This window comes from Triturus cristatus, chromosome 2_2, assembly GCF_964204655.1.
Source record: "Triturus cristatus chromosome 2_2, aTriCri1.1, whole genome shotgun sequence".
Classification (NCBI taxonomy): domain Eukaryota; kingdom Metazoa; phylum Chordata; class Amphibia; order Caudata; family Salamandridae; genus Triturus; species Triturus cristatus.
The window spans coordinates 79,411,583-79,430,981 of NC_140582.1; the positions used below are offsets into that span (position 1 = coordinate 79,411,583).

A 19,399-nucleotide genomic window follows, 5' to 3' on the forward strand; every position below is an offset into this window, starting at 1 on the left:
ATTGCATGGCATGTTTTTATTGGTTCATTACCCCTCCTGAAGTGCGCTAAGTGCGTAGTTCACTGTACTGCCTGATGGGATATGTAGTCCTCGAAGCGATTTCAATAATACCCTAAGTGGGTTCCATGCGCCATATAATATTTATTTATGCTCACACAATATCCTTTAGTAGGTTCCAGGAGTCACAAAGCAAGTCACTCTTCAATTTGGCTCACTGTGCTAATCGGCGTGGAATTGTTCCAGCTCAGCCTCTCCATGTGTCAGAGATGGTGCTCAAATTTCATAAAGAATTCCACACATCGGTTTTTCACGCGTCTTACTCCTGTGCATCAATAAATGTTAAGTAATAAAAGAGGCACATTGATTTCTTTATGACATTTAAACAGTGGATTATCTGGATTAATGCTGACTCATGCTACCCATCAATGCAGTTAGGATCAACTTCCATGAAACAGACGGGGTGTATGTATTAATATATATATAAATATTCAGAGAATAACGTTTTAAACTCTAAAACCACATAAATTCATCGGTTATAGTTGTAGTTATCTCAAGTAACTATAATTTATGCCCTAAAGTAACTATAACTCGCACTCCCCGCCATGCACAGTTTTTTCATCAATAGTTTCATCGCAAATGTTATAGTGATCTTTTTAATTATGTCATAGAAGATGTCATAAGTGATGTAATATATGGGGCAATTACCAGTGAATTTACGTATGATTATTATTGACTGCTAATTGTATCTTAGTACAAAATGATGTCTTTAACATGTGCTTTGTTGCTTTTAAACCAAGGGGAGACTCACCTTATATGTTTGCATGATTATGTAATGTCATCTATGGTATTTTCCATCTGCCAATCTATATATTTGTAAGTTACTGCATAGGTGCGTGTGTGTGTGTGCATGTGTGCCTGCATGCGTTGTGTGTGTGTGTAATAAATGCACTTCTCCTTTTTCTGAAGAAAACATACTGACTGGACAATCTTTTTTTGAGTGTTATTATTGCGTGCTTGCGAATGGTGATTACTATTCCACCTCCCCCCCCCCCCCCCCCCCTTCCCCACCTTAGTAGGCCTTGGACTGCTCTGCCTTGCAACAGCCGGAGAGAGTCAAGCGCTACAATGGGGTGCTTGGTTCCCAGTAAGGACCATTGTGGACCTATTACCTGTTCAGGTCACACAGCTAATAATCCAATTTCCTAAAATTTTCAAATATTTTGATCTCGTACTTGAGTGGTTGAGATAAATTAGCTGTAGTCCACTATTTTACAAAGATGTTTTGGTAGGGAAAAAAGATATGGTATACAAATTAAACTTTCCATTTCCCAAAAAACCTGTTTGGGATTCTGAGAAGCTTTTATGCACAAGATGCTTTCGGCTCTGCACAGTCTCTATGAAATAACTTATCAACCCCCTTTTTTTTTGTAACTCTTTTTATTGAAATAAGGGTATGGCATTCAAAAGAGGCAGCACACGTAAGTAATAGCAACATGATTATGATACAGGGGAGACACAGAACACAATAGTTACAAATCAGCAATAGAATGATCACAGTTCTAGCATGGCCAGACTCCGTGTGACAGCAGCGTCCCTCATCAGCGGGGGCACACACAACCCTCCCCGATAATTATTCAATTTCTCCCAGATCTGCGTCCACTTGGTGGGGCACCCCTAGCTTCATATATGGTCTTTTCTGTGACCATGCACCAGTCCATATCTTTGCCCCAGTCGACTAAACGAGACGGGTCTCGAGCCTTCCACAGTCGCACAATGTTCCGCTTAGCCACCATCAATCTCAGAGTTATCCAGATTCGCTCCTTGGAATTCAGGTCCGTCAGGGCCCAGACATTTAAAATGGCCAGCTTAATATTACAGTCGATCTTCTGTATCAACCCTTTTTTTGTGAGAAACCGAAGGTGATGTACTTTGTCAAAAAATGCAGAAATGATATTAAGATTGTAAAAACCAAACTTTCAATTCATAAAGGTACTAAACATGTATTTATTCCATTACCTAAACCAGATGAGACGCATGACTTTTCCTCTTAGTTGAATATAAAGTGGTTCTGCACTTGACTCCTGCCCTTCGTCTATCTTTATTCCCATATTGAGAACTCCTGCAATCTCAAACCTGTGACAAATTTGTTTAATACCATGTTGCTTAGAATTAATTTCATACTTAGTCCACGCTTTTTCTGCTAAACCCCTGAAGCAAGAGGTACTCCTTCAAGCTTCATTCTTTTTTTGAGGTTAGCAACTCTGGGCACACACCCCACCCTCTAGGTTAGGTGTAGGCCAGGAAGAGGGACTAAGTTGGTAATACTCTCAGTCCTTTGAGGATGGAAGTAGATATGCCTTTGTGTCTCAGACACACTTATTAGAGTAGGCCATGCTCCTATTGTCAGCCATCTCTCTTAAGTTGGGATTAATGATACTGCCCTGCACTGGTGCAGCTCTATCTATCCTAACATCGTGGTAATTAGGCATCTGTTTGCTCCTTTTAGATCTTCTGTCCCTTGAACTGTCTTCATAATGTCACAGAGTAGGCCACATTTATGTATTTATTTATTTGCTATTGTCTCTATTTTCCCTTCTTGTTAATTATGGAAACCTAAGGTTTTTTGTTATTTTTCTATGCATATGACAAGCAGCTTTTGGTAAAGCCTACAGCCAAGTCATCAGTCCAGGAAAGCTAGCTTCTAAACTGTCTAACTGCAATAAATATACACAACAAGAAGTTTAAGTTATTTCCACTAAAAGCATAGATGATTTTATTTGGTTGTCATCTGCAAAGAGAGAATGGCACATAATGGCCACCTGTGTTTGGCCTCTGTCCCACTCCAGCCCAACATGTCAGAAGCATACATTTCATAAGGGCAAGGTGTTAGGTCTTCAACCAAAAATCATTTTCATGGCAAACTCAGGTTGCTATTGTGTATGGTATTCTCCCCCACTTCGGATAACCAAAACGTTACCAGGTTTGCGAAATGTTGCAAATCTGAGATTGCGGCAGAATCCGTGAGTGTTGCGTGGGAACACCGACATCAAAACCCATGGAATGCCCCTTCAACGCAAAGTGCTGCATGTAAAGGGAAAGTATTTACAAGGACACGAAAAGCCACACAGTGTGGCTTTGCATGTCCTTGTAAATATGGAGCACCGCGCTGCTGGTGCGTCACAAAAGGTGACGCACCGGTGGCACAAGGGGCTTGTAAATATGCTCCTATGTGACAAGCTTTCTCAGGCAAGTCTCCAAAAATGTGGAACTCTATCCCTCCAGCTGTGAGAGTCTGTCCCACATGTTCCAATTTTAGAACTGAGTTTAAGGCCTTTCTCCTTCTGCGTCACTTCTAGGCCTCACCCTTAAGGACTGACACAGTTTGGGATGTCCACAAGAGATTAGGAGTGATGCCTTTTGCCAACTCTTAGTGATGCCATGATACAGATAATAGTCCCCCTTATCATTTACTGGAATGTTGATCTTGTTGCCAATCTTCACCCATTAGATGTATACCTTCATAGTGTATAATCCGAGTTGTCAACACCAGTATGTGATATGTTGTACCCTTGTGATCACATTCTCTTATATTTCATGCTGCTCCCTAAAGTGCTGTCCTGCCCTAGTGGGTCTGGTTGGAGCTTAGAAAATCTGGAAATAACTACAAGTGATCACTGGTGTTGTTAGGGCGTTTTGCAAGCATTGTATCGATTATCAATAACATACTTATTTTTCTGGTTACTATTGTTGCATGCATGGGATCATCTGGAAGAAACGGGTTGTGACCCATACGCTTTATATTTGCTTTTTTTTTTCCTTTATTTCCAGGTGTCAGGTGTGTGATCGCGGCTCCTCTCTGTCTTGTGGGTATTAATCTGTTCTACATCATCGGCCACTGGACTTTGGAAGGATAACTGAAGCAGCAGTGTGCTGGTAAGTTAACAAAGCCGCCACTATATTATGAAATATTCCCTCTTTGAAGCATTTCATAAACGCAGGGTATTAATTAAAAAGGCACAGCAAGACTGTTCACTCACCTCAAGGTTTTTGCAGGTCATGACGAATGGAATAGTAATTAAACTTTGCTTGTCATTTTCAGGCCCTTTTAAGGAATAGCTTCTCCTCGTGGCTGAATGATAGACACAATATTATTTTTTGCACTTTTTGTTATAATTTAACCCCTTGCCTGCTCATGACGGAACCACTCCGTCATGAGCCACGGGCGCCGTGTGCTCATGACGGAGTGGTTCCGTCATGCTGCGGCCGTTGCGGCCGCTCCGCCCATGCGGCGCTGATTCCCCGCCTGTGCGGGCAAATAATGCAAGTGGGCGGAGTCGTGACGGAACCACTCCGTCATGAGCACAGCGCGCCCGTGGCTCATGAATGAGTGGTTCCGTCACGAGCATAGAGGCGCCGCGCTCGCCCCGAACCCCCCCCCAGCGTCGCGGCAAAATTCGTGCCGCGGCGAAGGGGTTAATAGAAGGTAATAAAAAGAAAATATGGCTCCGGGAGCCCTTGCAGTTGCCCAGCACCTCGTCTTGCTACATAAACAAGCCCAGCCTCCTGAAGCAGCCACAACTGAGACCTTTTATGTGAATTAAACATTAATAAGACTAAAACACTGTTATTGGCATAGACAAGACCACAGCGAAGACTTTTTCTCATTAGTAAATCAGTGGACTGTGCTTTATTAAAAACATTTTAATGACCCTTGCGTTAGGCAAATTCGTTTGCTAGCACCCAACACTTAATTCATAGGTACTCGCAAACTTTTTCCCCGGGGCCAAAAGGTTTGGTCTGTGATGTGACCGAGGGCTGCATTGATGCTAGCAGGGTGGTGGACGAGGGATCAGGGGGTGGTAAGGTGGATGTAAGTGTCGCGAAACATCTACATCTAGTGACTGAATTGCATAATGTGAAACCAGAAAACCTGCATCAATCCCTGCAACCCCACTTGCCCAAATTGTGTGATCCTAGGCAGTTGTTTAATTTCACTTTCTCTCCTTTTTCATCATTATAACATATAGGAGAACCTCAAAATGCATAACTTCAGGATGTGCACTGTGCACAACCTGCTCCTATCTTTGATTTAATAAACTATATTGCTATGTATAATAGCATCCCAGGCTACCCAAAGGGTGTACAAAACAACTGACTTGCCTCTTAGTTCACTATTGACATTAATGTCAGGGTGGGGAGAAGCATGAATGCTCCTAAAATCATTTATGAAATCACTTTAAAAAATACTTTCCAATGCACTGATATGATCTGAAGTACTAAGGTGAAAAGTTCGAATGTTAATGAAATACACTTTTTGAATTTTGAAGAGACGTTATCATATTTTATACACTTTTGCTGAAAGATGTCTTCAAAAGTGAAGGTGCTCTTAAAGTTTAATGGTGCAGGACACCTTTTCTTTTACTTTGGTTAACCTATAAATAAATGCTTGCTCATTAATAGTTGAGTAAACAGCAGCCCATTGCTGGTATTAACCAGGGGGCAGAATGTAAAGGTCAGAAGGGCCGCATGCTGCCCACGGGCCATACTTTGAGGATCACTGATTAATATATTGATGTTTTATTGCTTTTGTTAGGTTCTCCTCTTTATTAGTAACTTTTATGTAAAAATGGCATGGCACTGGAACATCAGTCTTAGCCGTACTGTTTTTAACTGTGCGCTTTCTATCTGTGCCAGGAATTTTCCCTATTTTACATTCCTTGTTTGTAATTGTTTTAATTAACCGCACACAATAAAGATATACTTATTGTATGGACTAAATATTACTCAGACTAAAACAATGATCTTGGCATAGATAAGATCACAGAGAAGACCTGCCACATAATCAAATTCGTGTCACTGGAAGTGTTTCCAACAGCTTAAAAAGCATCTATCTTATTTCTCAGCAAGCTGACCCGCAGTAAGCCCAAGAGAAGCAACCAACATGTTTCCAATTATTAAGAGAATTTAAGTGATTGTTTAACTGCTGTGTCAGCAATTTATCATATGTCAATTTAGGAATGACTCTTCTGCAATGTCATACCTTTAATTTTATTAATAGTAAACTGAAGGTAGGAAACGGTTAAAAACATTATTTCTGCTCTTACGAAATTATGGAGGCAGCCATGAAATTGTATCGTAGGCCAGCCAAACTGTGTCAAGTAGAAACACATGTCCAAAATATGTATGTGTAAATTGAGCCAAAAGTCTATTGACATAATCTATGAAATATCCATGCATATGTCATACAACAAAACAAATCCCAACGAGGATGGCTCGACTGCACACCCACCAACATGTGTTTATGGGTATGTCATCCACGAGAACGCTAATCCACAACACGCCAATGTGGGAATCACTGAACAGCGATGATCACACTAGGTGAGAAAGGAACAGGAACAAATTACAAAGCCAGACCTGACAACATGTGAATTTTTTTGCCACGTGAGGAGAGGAAGTGGTCATGAAGAGGCGGGCCTTAGTGCCGAGCACAGCCCGAGACACTTCTAAATCCACAGCCCAACCCCCCGCCCTCCCAGGACAAGCCTCCACACCTCCCAAAAACCAAAATTAAAGCTTTTGAGGCTACCGCTGATGTCCTGGGAAGGTTTAACCCCTCATAATGGGCATCTGCTGAGCTAAACCTCCAAACAATTAGGTGGAAACCAGCTCTCTCAGGGGTTTCCAACTCATTTTGCGCCCAGCGTGATATCTGCTCCTCAAACGGGTGACAGTGTGAAAGGAACCGAAATTGTGTGGCACACGGTGGCACTGTGTGAGTTGACAGGTCTGCAAAGAACAAAATGCAGTCTATAGGTGTGACACATAAACCCAAAGGACCGAAACTATTGATGTCAATATGATGTCTATTCCTCATTGCTAAAATGGGATCTCCTGCTCAAAATCCCTCTCTTCTCTTTATAACCAGGTGAAGTTGCATTCCACATGTAGGCCAAATTATAATTCATCCCCATCCGTCTAAAAAACATACACTTTTCCAAACAATAAACTAATATTTTAAAAAGAAAATCATAGGAGTATCACACCAAAGAGAATCGGGTCTGGCATACAAGGCAAAGACAGCACAGCCACCACTGTCTGTCAACAAGAGGCATATAAAAAGAGGGAGGACATACAGCACAAAGTGGCATGAAGGGGTCAAAATAATCACAGGAACTATGTTAAAATAAGCAAAACATAATGAAATAATGTGACTTTCTTTTAAATAATTCTAAAACAAAAAATAACATGGAAACAATGTAGATTTTTGATATATTTTAAAATATCTATGGAACATTAATTGCAAATTTGCAAGGGTTGAATTTAGGGTTAGGAAAAGTTTAGGGTAAATTGAAGGGATAAGGTTAGGCTTGATGTACTTTTTTCATCATTGTAGTCTTTATCACAGGTTCATCATTACTATCAACACCTATCACACAGTGAGACATTTTTCATTATCAGTTCTTCATTTGGGTTTGTCATTCTGTTTTTCATCAAAGAGCTATTCATATGAACACAGATCCCTGCAACCACCATGCTTACAAATTATTATGCATGTGGCACCATCACCCTTATAACGTCCTTCGGATTAAGCGACAACATGTACAAATGGCTGCGACCACCTACCTGTCCAACGCACCTGGAGTGGGCAATGCTACAATTGCAATCCTGCGTCACAGCCACAGGAGGCGCCAGTATCATGACCAAGACAAAGAGCTATTTTAAGGGAAGCTGCTAACTACTGGATAGAGCAATTCCACACCACAAGCCCATAAATCTCTCCATCCAGATACATCAGACAATACTTAACCAGGAGGGTCGCAGGCCAAGACGGACAACTCACCGAGGAAGCCACTTGTGAACCTACCCCCGACCTTAACCTAATATTCAATCATGCATTGATAGGTCCACACAAACTCAAAGCTTCAAGCACTAAACCAACCAGAAGGCGTGCCAAGTGCACATTCAACCATCACATGTCCACCCCAGAACTACCTGTTTTTTTTTTTTTTTTGTTTTTTTTGAAAAACCTTTATTAGCATTTCAACCAATAACAAGTATGGGCCTACAACCCCCCGGGGCCGGCCGCTAAGCAATCAAAGCAACAGAGATCCAATGTTGACACAGGCAGAACCTTGGGGAGCAGAATCTCCATGCTAATATATTCTCGGCCAGTGAATGGCGCAAGTAGGACCCCAGGATTAAGAAGGCTTTCATTTTATAATAGGGAAAGACGAAAGGATCAGGTGCCAAACAATTTCCCAGCAGCGATAAATAGCAGGCAGAATAACAAACGCAAGCAATAAACGGCAATCTATCGAGTCAATGGCGCTAAAACAGGAAGTGCAGGATGTAGAGAAGTATCATGACCAGTTGCGCCTGCAGTCCCATGCCCTGAAGCCCAGAAAGCACTCCGGAAATTGTGGCACACATGAAAAAGCAGTGATTCACAACAAAGGAGTTGTACCACACTGATCCCAGAAAAGAAAAACAAAGAAGAATCAGAGAAGAAAAAGGAGGCCATGGAAAAAAAAGGGTAAAGACTAAAGAATCCCCTTCCCCAACCCCCCACCCTGCACCTCTGCAGATGAGTACGCCCCCCCCCCCCCAGCAGTGTGCCTGTCGCCCTGGAACCAGACCCGAAATATAGAAGAACAGAGAAAAGGAAGTAAGAAAAGAACCCCACCAGACGGGGGGGTAGAGAGAGTATTAATAAACTGGAGGAGGGCCTTCAAAACATGCCCCCGGCTTCTCCCTCCCGCACGGTAAGTTTTCCCCAAGGCAAACAGTAAACAGCACCAAATCGACCATACCAAAGAAAAATGGGGAGCAATATGCACCAATTATACCAATAGCTATGCCATGAGAGCACTCAACCCCTGAGACCGCCCGTCTACTAGATGACCACCCCTGAAGGATCAGCCTTATCCTTGACCGCTCTTTGCGAATCTGCACATGCATATCCCTCGACCCAGCGCCATGTCCAATGGTACAAGGTAAAGGAGTGTCCAAAAACGACCGGGAAGCGACGCACACAGGTGGGGTGGAAGTCTCTGAGTACCAACACAGTCCGCATCATGGAGGGACGTCTTTCCCAGTGTTGCCCCAGGATCTGCACTGCACACAAGGTCCAGGAAGTCGGAATCAGCCAAAGTAGACAACTGTTGCTTGAATTTTCCCTGGGTCGCCAGAGGCCGTGCACGAGACGAGGCCACCACCTCCCACTCAGGTCCAATACCTCCGGAACAGATCAGACCCACAACCAGCCGATCACACGGAAGCATACTGTCCGGAGTTTCCAGCTGTTCACTAATCTCAGGGGTGGCCGCGGCATTGTCCTCCTGTGTGCAGTGTGGGAAGTCCCTGTGTACCTGAGGACAGGCAGGCCGCCACTGTCCCGACGCTGATGCCACACCATCGAGCTTACTCCCCAAGACCCCGATGCCATGAACCAAGGTGGAATGAAGGGCACCGAGAGCCTCGAGGAGGTCGCCGTACCCCAGCACAGCTCTCTGCGATCGCTCCGCCACACTCCCAAAAGACACACACTCCCAATCCTGCTGTGACCCGGTGGACAGGATAGTAGGCTTCATCATAACAAGATGGCCGCCGGGTAGGCCCGACCCGTATTGGGACCGGGACCCAGGGACAAGCGCCTCAAGGTCCACGTCGCTGGAAACAGGGTTCCGGGGGCAGGCAAAAATTATCCGTTGTGTGGTCACGGGCAACCGTCGTCCCCACCACGGACCAGCGCCCGCGAAAATCCGGGAGCAGCCCGCGAGAATCAGGGCGAGTGACGGGCGGCGTCCGGGCAGCTCACCGTCAAGGGCAGGGGCAATCACCGGAGAATCTCAGAATTGCCACCCCGGGCATGCACTCGGTCCGCTACGCTTAGCGGTAAGAACGACCACGGCGAAATGTAGGCCGAGGTGTGCACCGCTCCGGCGGTCCGACTCCACCCAGTCACCACAGGCCGTTGTTGTTGAACTGCCACCCGGCCAAGGCGTCCACTCGAGGTCCTGGCTCCAGGGCCGCACGGGCCGCAAATTTCAAAGGCACATTTCTCCGGCGGTGCAGCCGCCAGAAACTTCGGAGTCACACGGTCGGTTGCCACTCTCATTCACGAATACGAGCGCGTAGCGCAGGCTGAGGATCTCATGCAGGATATCCGTGCGGGATGCGGAGGTTCACGGAGCCGGGAGTCTACGCTGCCGTCCCGGTCGCCATCTTGGCTCCTCCTCCCGAACTACCTGTTTTAAACTACATTGCAGCTAACATCTCAAGCCAACAAATGCCACGACTTTAACCCTGCAAATCAACTAGTGCAATGCAGCTTCTTCACTGCCCATATGCATATAGCTCATCAGCAGGCAAAAAAATGTTTGCATCAAAATGCCCGTTTGTCTTGAAGGATATTAAAATATAAAAATAAAAAAATCTGAGTCTGTAAACATTCAGGCCTCCAGCACTGACATGCTTCGGTTAACCAGCAGCAGTAGTGCACACCCTTGCAATCTGTGAACTGTACACTACCTCAGAGTGCCTTATGCCCTAAAGTTTCAGTCCATAGGGATGCTAAAGGTGGCTGCGAGTGTCACAGAAGTCACCACTAGCAACACCAGCTCATAAGCAGCGACCACTACGCCATTTCACTTATGAAGGGAGTGAAAACGAGGCAGGTTTCAGCTGACAAGACTCCTGACTTAGCCAAAGACGTGGGTCTCATTTTTGATACTGTGCAGGTGCTTTAGGGTTGGAAGTGCCTGTAGATACCCACTGCCAAACTTATCCCCATCCTGATGACAACGTCTTGAAGAACAGCTAGGGTCCTGGGAGCAAGAGTGGTGAAGGCGAGATTGGCCTTAGGCATCTGACGGGGCAGGAGTTCTGGATTCAACTAGAGATGGCTGCCATGGAGATGATAGAATGCCTGCATCACCCAGGTGAAGAGGTGGGTCTTTAAAGATCTTCTGGATTTAAGGTCATTGTTTGCTAGTTTCCAAAGCAGAAGTAAGGAGTTTCACAGGGAGGAGCCTCTATGGACAGATTGACCACCATATATCTTGTATCTGAAGGGTCATGTTGACAATAGCACTGGTTGGTGGACCTGATGCCTATGGTTGGTTGGTGAGTGACCATGAAGTACCTTGTTCACAATGCAGAGTTTTTAATGTTGCTCTTTCTTTTACTGGGAGGTGGTGAAGGGATTGCGGGCTAGTTGTTATGTGATTGTGTCATTTCAAACCAAACAACAGACGAGCTGTATAGTTTGGATACAGAGGTACAGTAGAGACATTATAAAAGCTGTTGCTGTAGTAAAGTAAGTACGTTAATATAGCTTTATTTTGGTTAAAAACCTTAAAAGCACAAATACATATCTCATATAAAACAATAATGCTTGATCATACAGTACGAAGCAGTTAAAGCTATCTAGATCATTTCATTGGTACCCTAGTGTACATCTATTTAGTTACAAAAAGCCATCACCGGGTGTGAAATACAACCAGCTTTTTAACAAATGCCTAACCATCATCACTTATCTTCCCAGAGCCACAATGAGGAATAAAGGTGCACCTTCGCTAAGTAAAATTACATCCAAGTAATTTGTCCCACTTACTTAGATCGCCATAATAGGTGGATTAATCACTTACTATCAAAAAATTGATAAGGTTTTTTGAGGGACTATTTTATCATCGAGGTGGTAACTTTTCGAAATCATTTCTGCAGGAATATTAATTCAATCACATTAAAACTTCAAGACTATGGAACATAAAAACAATTACGAAATGTTAAAAAGTGCAAAATAGCAATATTCTTGCAGCTATTGGCCCTTCTTTCTCCATGCTAGATTGTTCACTTCAAACATGATCTGTGAGAATTTTGGTATGACTTTCATTACCACATGGGTCCACACACTAAACCAAGTATGATATGACCACTCCACAGTAAAGCAGCACCATAATCTCTTTAGGCAGATATAAATGGTAGAATGTTGTTTAGGAAACAGCATTTCATATTCACATATAATGTATATGCAGTATCACACGCATTGTAGTTTCTATATATTTTTTAACAAAACATAAAGGGCCTCATTTGGATGTCAGTCGTAAAACCTCTAACCTGCCGACATCCATGGTTTAAACTCCGACCGCCTAATTACAAAGAAGGCGATCAGAGTTTAAACCGGCCGGTCAAACTGACTGGCTTCCGACGGGCTCAAGGAGCCAGTCGGCCAGTTGTAAACCGCACATAATCCCGAACGGACAGCGTTTCTGCTGTCGGGATTATGATGTCGGTTTCAAACAGGCTTTCCATGTTGGGCTTTCCGACATGGAAAGCCTGTCGGAAAGTGAATTTGGGGGCCCCTAGCAGTGCCCCCTTCCCTTTGCGGTCTCCGGTTGATGGCCTGGGGGGCACCTATGGTTCCCCCTGAATATCCCTGCACCGTGTTGCCTGCCACATGGTGTAGGGATTTACACAAACTCCCACCAGCTCCCATAGGGAAATGGAAGTAGCATCCTAATTGCGGTTTCAGACCGCAGACTCGAGGTCGGTCAGTCCAGAAGCCGCAGAGATGTCGGTTGGAGGCCACTCCAACCTACATCATAATCGGCCCCATTGTTCTTACTACCAACTGATATTCTTAATCTTATCTTTTTTTGTAGTAGTACAATATACTCTCCCCTTTCCGACATTGTTTAAATGGTCCCCCCTAGTGCTCTTTTAACTTCAAGCCTGCAGCATTTGCCGTAATACTCGAGTGCTTTAGCAAGAACCTATTCTCTCTGTGTTAGCAAGATAGCTCAATGAGTTAAACACCTGCTACTGACATCGAGTCTTGCCCATCTGACAGGTTTAATCCTCACAAGGCCAGTGCAGTCTTGCATCGTTTTATGACCAGTTCATTGAGTACCATTAAATTATGTTACTTTTAGACTGGGGCGATAAACTCTGCTCCGCAACAGAGTTCACAGGGTTTTGCCTACTCCGCACTCTGTTTGTAGCATGGAGTTTTGCAAAAACTCTGCCTATGCCATGTGGCATAGTTTACCAGTGCTCAGTGCTGATCACCCTAGTTTTAAAAACTCCTGAAAGCTTCTTAATCCCTCTGTGGGCATGCCCTGCACTACCGCTCCCCTCCCCCCACCTCTCGATTGGTGACACCACCTGGGCGAGTAGCGCAGCCCGCATCGGCCCAAATCAGTCTGTAACTGGAGCACTGCTGTCATCTCTTGGGTGTGGTAATGTGGCTACAGCCCTGATGTCTTCCGCAAGGTTCAGTTGAAGCAGGTGTCAGAGAAGACAAATGCTGTTGGTGCCCTGGGATCCATGGGTGGATTGTACCTGTGGAAACCTTCAGTGTGATTTGGGCGTCAGACTCTTTCGTGCTGGATGGATTATGGGATTCTAAACATGAGGCAGGTAAGGAACATACTGAGACCTGTGAGGAAAGTTGTCCATCAGAGAGAGACAGTTGGGACCTCATGAGATGCTACATGTGTGCAGAGGAGGTATGCTCTGATACAATAGTGTTATCTGTATAGCACACAGTCTGCTTGGTCTGGTATGACTGTCTGTGGTCTGTGGTGCCTTTTAGGCAGTTCTGCAGCTTGCATCACAGACTGGTGACCGAGATGCGCCCTGATGAAATCTTGGTCAGTCTGAATGGGGTGGCAGGTTTTATTCAGTGACTTTGGGGGTTTATTCAGTGAGTGGAGTGTGTATGACTTTGGGGTTTAATTCTGTGAGTGGAGGGTGTATGACTGTGGGCTTTTATTCAGTAACTGGAGAGTGTATGACTTTGGGGTTAATTCAATGACTGGAGGGTGTATGGCATCACATTATTATGGCATCGCATAGCTGCACAGTCCGGGTGGCTTGTCTTCCATTACAGACCACAGCCAGATAAGGCTTATCTGAAGACCATCCTCAGCTCGGAAGAGCGTTGCATTGAGGGATCTGCCTCTGTCCCATTACAGGTCACAACTAATGGAGCCGATTGTGGCATCTTTAGAAATCTTCCACCCATCGTGGCATTGCAAATGACATGTTGCCTCCATGAATTGGCCACCCTTGCCACCTTCTCAGCCCAACAGTATTCTCACCCTGGGCTAGGATTTTTCTGTGTCATCATAGCCATAGTGGTCCTCAAAGGAGAGGACAGAACCCTCAACCTTCAGCCACCCCCAGGTTACCACAGTCCTTATGAGACCCTAATAATGGATATAGGGTTGAAACGCCATCAACACACAAAAAAGACAGATTGAATTTTTGTGTGGGTGGCACATTGAGAAATCCCTTTGTGCCCTTCATTGTTTCAAATATAATTGCCTGTCTTTATTAACCAATATACCTCAGATGTTCACAAACTTTACCACTCTCTTTTCCTACTTGTTGGGTTTTGTGTTTTTTTACTTGGGGTTTGCTTTTCTCTCTCAGAAAATCTTCTATCACTCATATCATTATGACTGTTAAGACTGTATAATTGTCTTTAAAAAAAAAACATTTGGTTCGGATTAAACCACAAGATATTGGTTGCTGACTTTGAATTAATGTCTACATTGATTAAGTCAAGACAAGAAAATTAAGTCAAATATTTGAATTTAAATACTGGTATAGATTCAGTCCACACAGAAAATTCTGTCACTAAAACAATTTCTTTAAATGAGTTCCATGTGAATACTTGTTCCAAGGTCACTTAATACCCTTGTTCACGTGGACATTAGGGTCGCTCATATTTTCGTTGAAAAGGACAATATTACAGCTCTGAATCATAAAACAGGGCATACATAGTCTAGGTGATTCTAAAGTACTGAATAAACAGCCTGCCTGTGACCCTTACTGCAATAATTCTATCTCATGCCTTTAAGACAATCCTGTTCGATGTGTCATTTGAGTAGATAAAGTTTGTAGGAGGAAGATGTCCACAAGCACACTTACAAACCTGTCCTAAAAATTCCTTGTGAAACCAAATATCATCTGAGGACATCAGGCAGTGGAGTGCAACATCAGTTGAACTGCTAAATCTTAAACAAATTTGGGGTAGAGATGGATGTCCAAATCAAGCCCAGATGGGCTGGATCCACACCTTATTTTAATGATAACCTAACCACTGACTAATTACATAAGTAGTCTTTCAAATCAAAGTAAGTAAATTTTTATGTGGAGGACAAGAAAATCTGGCATCACTTCAAGTGTCTTGTACCTACATTGGACACTCTTACAGTCACTTCTTGTCATTTTCTTCATTCTGCAGGAAAAAGGCTGGCACAATAAGGGTGCTTGTTGAGCAAGCGCCAGGTGATTTAAAAAAAAAATTAAATTCAAGCTTAAACAAGTAATATTTCAAGCAGTTAAACCATGTTACGACGTGAAGTACATCCTACTGTACTTTGTTCAAGTCTGAAATAAGAGAATAAACAGGACAGTGGGTACATTAACTTGGCTGACAGTTGTAGTTTCAAAAAAACAATTCCTATTATTTCAGAACTAAAAAGAGACATGGCGGACAAAGAATGGATGCACTTGAGCTAAGCAGCACATTTCTGAGAAGAGTGCCAGAAGCTGTGGCAGAGGACCGGAGTGCTGTCAGCTCAGGATAGGTAAGCTGTGGCCCTGCACATCTGAGTGGGCTCTGTGTAAGACCAACTGGTGATAGTCACCAAAACCTCTCAAAATATGCCATGCACTTAATCTCAAAGCACTGTCCTCTTGGACAAAGAATGAACAACGCACTACAAAGAGAACTGATAGAATAATGTGCTTACGCAAAGAACCAACTAAGCACTACCAAATATAGTGGCAGAGTAACCCATTTGTTCATAGAATTAACCAAGTGCTACAAAGAGCATTGAAGAATGAACCAAGATCTACATAGAACATTGAAAGACTAGCCCGCTTATGCAAAGAATGAGCCAAGCGCTACAAAGAGCAGTGACAGAATAACCCACTTGCTCAAAGAATGAACCAAGTGCCTAAAAACTTTTTGAAATAGTTAATCAACAATCGCTCCATGCACCTAATCGGCCAGACCATGGTGACAGCATTCCTACATGCGAGGAATTTGCCGCATTCGTTGTGGAGAAAACATAAAGCATCGAAATAGACCTAGAATCAAAGATGGCTTTTCTTCCATATACAAGGATCGCTTCTCCACTCGCCTCTCTGGGCCCTGATCAGTTCAGTCTCCTTGGAGATATCCCTATGAACAATGCGTCCTGGCACACCTTCTCGCTACTCAGCGAAAGTGACATCTACCACATCCTTCTAGCGACTAACCTATCTAATCACTTCAGTGACCCGCTACCACCTCCAATCTTCAAAGAAATAAAAGCTGCCATTCTCCCCTTATGGTCAAAGATTGTTAGTGCCTCGTTATCGCAAAGCACTATCCCTGACTGCCTAAAAATTACGCAAGTAATCCCCATTCTAAAAAAAACTTCATGCAGACAGCTCTGATCTTAACAACTTCCGCCCTATTTCCAACATCCCCACTCTGGCAAAACTAGAAAAGTGCACACAAACTCAACTCTGCATACACATTGAGAAATTCTAACTCTTTGGATCAATATCAGTCCGGTTTTCGCCGAGGTCACAGCACTGAATCTGCTCTCAATCGCATCATGGATGACATTTTAAATATGCTTGACCAAAATGAATGTCTTCTGATTCTACTTGACTTATCGTCTGCCTTCGACACTGTTAAACACGATAGCTTACTTTCCATTCTTGAACAAAGGATGGGCTTATCAGGGCCTGTACTGCAATGGTTTCCTTCATTCCTCCACAACAGATCCCAAAGAGTCAAGGTGACTCAATCCCTATCTCAGCCATCCACCATCAATATGAGGTTCCACAGGGGTCAGCTCTTTCACCCCTACTCTTTAACTTATTCCTGGAACCACTTGCAAATTCATTGAATTCTGCAAACATTCTTTATCACATGCATGCAGATGACACTCAATTGTATCTAAAAATCTCCTCCCCAGAAGATGTTATTTCACTCAACTCTACCTTGCTGAACACTCAAAACTGACTCACTGATAACCACCTCATGCTCAACACTTCCAAAACTAAATTCCTCCTCATCGCTCCTCCTTACCACACTCCGAAGATCAACCTCTGGATGAAGCATCTAACAGTCTTCAACTGTTCTCCTCACATTATTGAGTCCGCGAAATCCCTTAAAATCACACTAGACAAACACTTAAATATGCAGAATCATATCAGCAATGCCACCAAGGGAGCTGAATACCAGATGAGTATACTAACGAAACTCAAACCCTTCCTACCACAGGAACAAATTTAAGTTGGCTGTCCAAGCTGTTGTATTGCAGAGGCTAGAATACGGAAGCTCCACTCTTTGCGGTCTTCCTAAATACAATTTGGCCCCGCTGAGGGCCTCCCTTAATGCCGCGGCCAGACTGATAACCAGTACAAAAAGAAATGATCACATATCCCCAGCACTAAAAACCTTAAACTGGCTGCTGTGCGAAGCAAGAATACAGCTAAAGATTGCATGCATGACGCATAAAGCCCTACATTTCAAGACCTCCATATATCTGGCACAAAAGCTAGAGTTATCAGGGGGATGCAGACCTTCACGAAGTGCAAGTTCACTGCTCCTGGAACCACTGATTTTCCACAAAAAGAGAATAAGCTACAGAGCCTTCTTGGGCATCGCCCCGAAGATATGGAACTCTTTGCCACCAGATGTCCGTTAAATCTAATCTACCACTTCATTTAAAAAAGAAGTGAAAACAATACTAATGAACAAGTTTCTGTCCTAAGATACTTTAGGTACTATTGTTTACTTACCTGCTCACTATACAGTTGCCCTGAATGACCACTACATTGATATGCAACCATGAACTCCAGTTTTACCATGCTATTCCCATATATGTAACAATTGTCTTTTTTTACAATGGTATCCTACCTACCCTATAATGTGAAGTGCTCTAATACTCTCTAGGGTCTTATTTGCGCTATACAAAACTTTATAAATAAATAAAATAAATAAATAAATACAAAGAGTAGTGACAGATTAACACCGCTATTCAAGCAAGCAGGCCAAATGATAATACAGACACTTACAAAAACTTGACAACACAGGCAGGGCGTAAGCTGAGCTGCATCTACCTACAGTTTCCAGGAAAAAGATGTAATTCTATTTTTAAATGAATGTACAAATGAAAAAGTGTAGGGCCCAAGAACGAATATGTAGAAAAGAGTACTCGGCAGTGGAAAAAGACTACAATAGAAAATCTATTGAAAATTACAAAAGAGGCAATAAACTCGCCAAAGTCACTCTTCTTTACTGAGAAAATTAATTTGGCTAAAAAATCAGCCAGAGAGCTCTTTAAAACAGTCACAGCTTCATCAGAACTAGATGAAAGCACACAGAACACTCCCAACACAGATTTCTTGGATAAATTGGCAGGCTTCTTTAAAGCAAAGTAAAAAGTGTATTTGACTAGTTCTCCAGCCATCAAGCTGTGGACAGCCCAGACGTGATAGGTGGCCTAGATAATGGCTCGTCTTGATAAGTTCAATTACCTCACGCTTGAGAGATTGGAGAGACTTATTTTGTCTACTAAGTCTGGTTCCCCATTGGACCCCTGTCCGGTTCTCCCCATGGTACCTAGGACCATAGCAGGTCATTTAGCACCTCTTTTAAATAACATTTTGAGTGCAGGATCCTTTCTAAACATCTGGAAAGAATCCTTAGTACGGCTCATTCTGAAAAAACCTTCCCAAGACCCTACAAAGGTAAAAAAAAATACCAGCCGATTTCCTGTCTGCAGTTTCCTTCTAAAATTTTTGAAAAAGCGCTTAACGGAGATTTGCTGTACTTCCTGGAGTCAAATGACAAAATGGACCCTGCACAACATGGATTTCGACCTATACACAGCACAGAATCAGCCCTCGTTGCAGCCACTGAGGAGATCTGCATCCAGCTAGATGGAGGGAAGGCAATACTAATCTTGCTGGACCTCTCAGCTGCATTCGGTACGGTAAACCATCAAGTGCTCATTCAGCGCTTATCTGAAATGGGGATCACAGGTGGCACCTCAGAGATACTAAGATCGTACCTAGCAACCAGGGAACAAACTATTGCGATGGGAGGGCATAAATCATATTCTTACGCCCTACCATGTGGAGCACCCCAGGGATCTTCGTTATCTCCAACCCTGTTCAATGTCTACGTCACCCCACTGGTGGAGAGACAAAATATCGAATCAAAAATATTGAGTTGCACAAATATCAAGTTGCAAATATCGTGGGTTATAAATATCGACAGCAAGAATATTGTGGTCAAGAATATCGACTCAAGGTAAGTAATATCGATTTAAAAAATATTGAAGTGTTTAATATCGTTTGCAAAAATATAGTTGTTAAAAAT

At 43.4% G+C, this 19,399-nt stretch overlaps 1 protein-coding gene across 2 annotated transcripts in view; it reads left to right on the plus strand.

The window, feature by feature from the left end:
• RBPMS (RNA binding protein, mRNA processing factor) overlaps positions 1–19,399 on the plus strand; it is a 653,722-nt gene that overhangs the window by 599,751 nt on the left and 34,572 nt on the right. For both annotated transcript variants that reach the window (XM_085641072.1, XM_085641073.1), the window contains one exon: positions 3,829–3,933. Coding sequence is in view for 1 of the 2 variants with exons in the window: in XM_085641073.1 (XP_085497199.1) it covers positions 3,829–3,874 (46 nt within the window). In the remaining variant the exon portion in view is untranslated. The remainder of the gene's footprint in view (positions 1–3,828; positions 3,934–19,399) is intronic.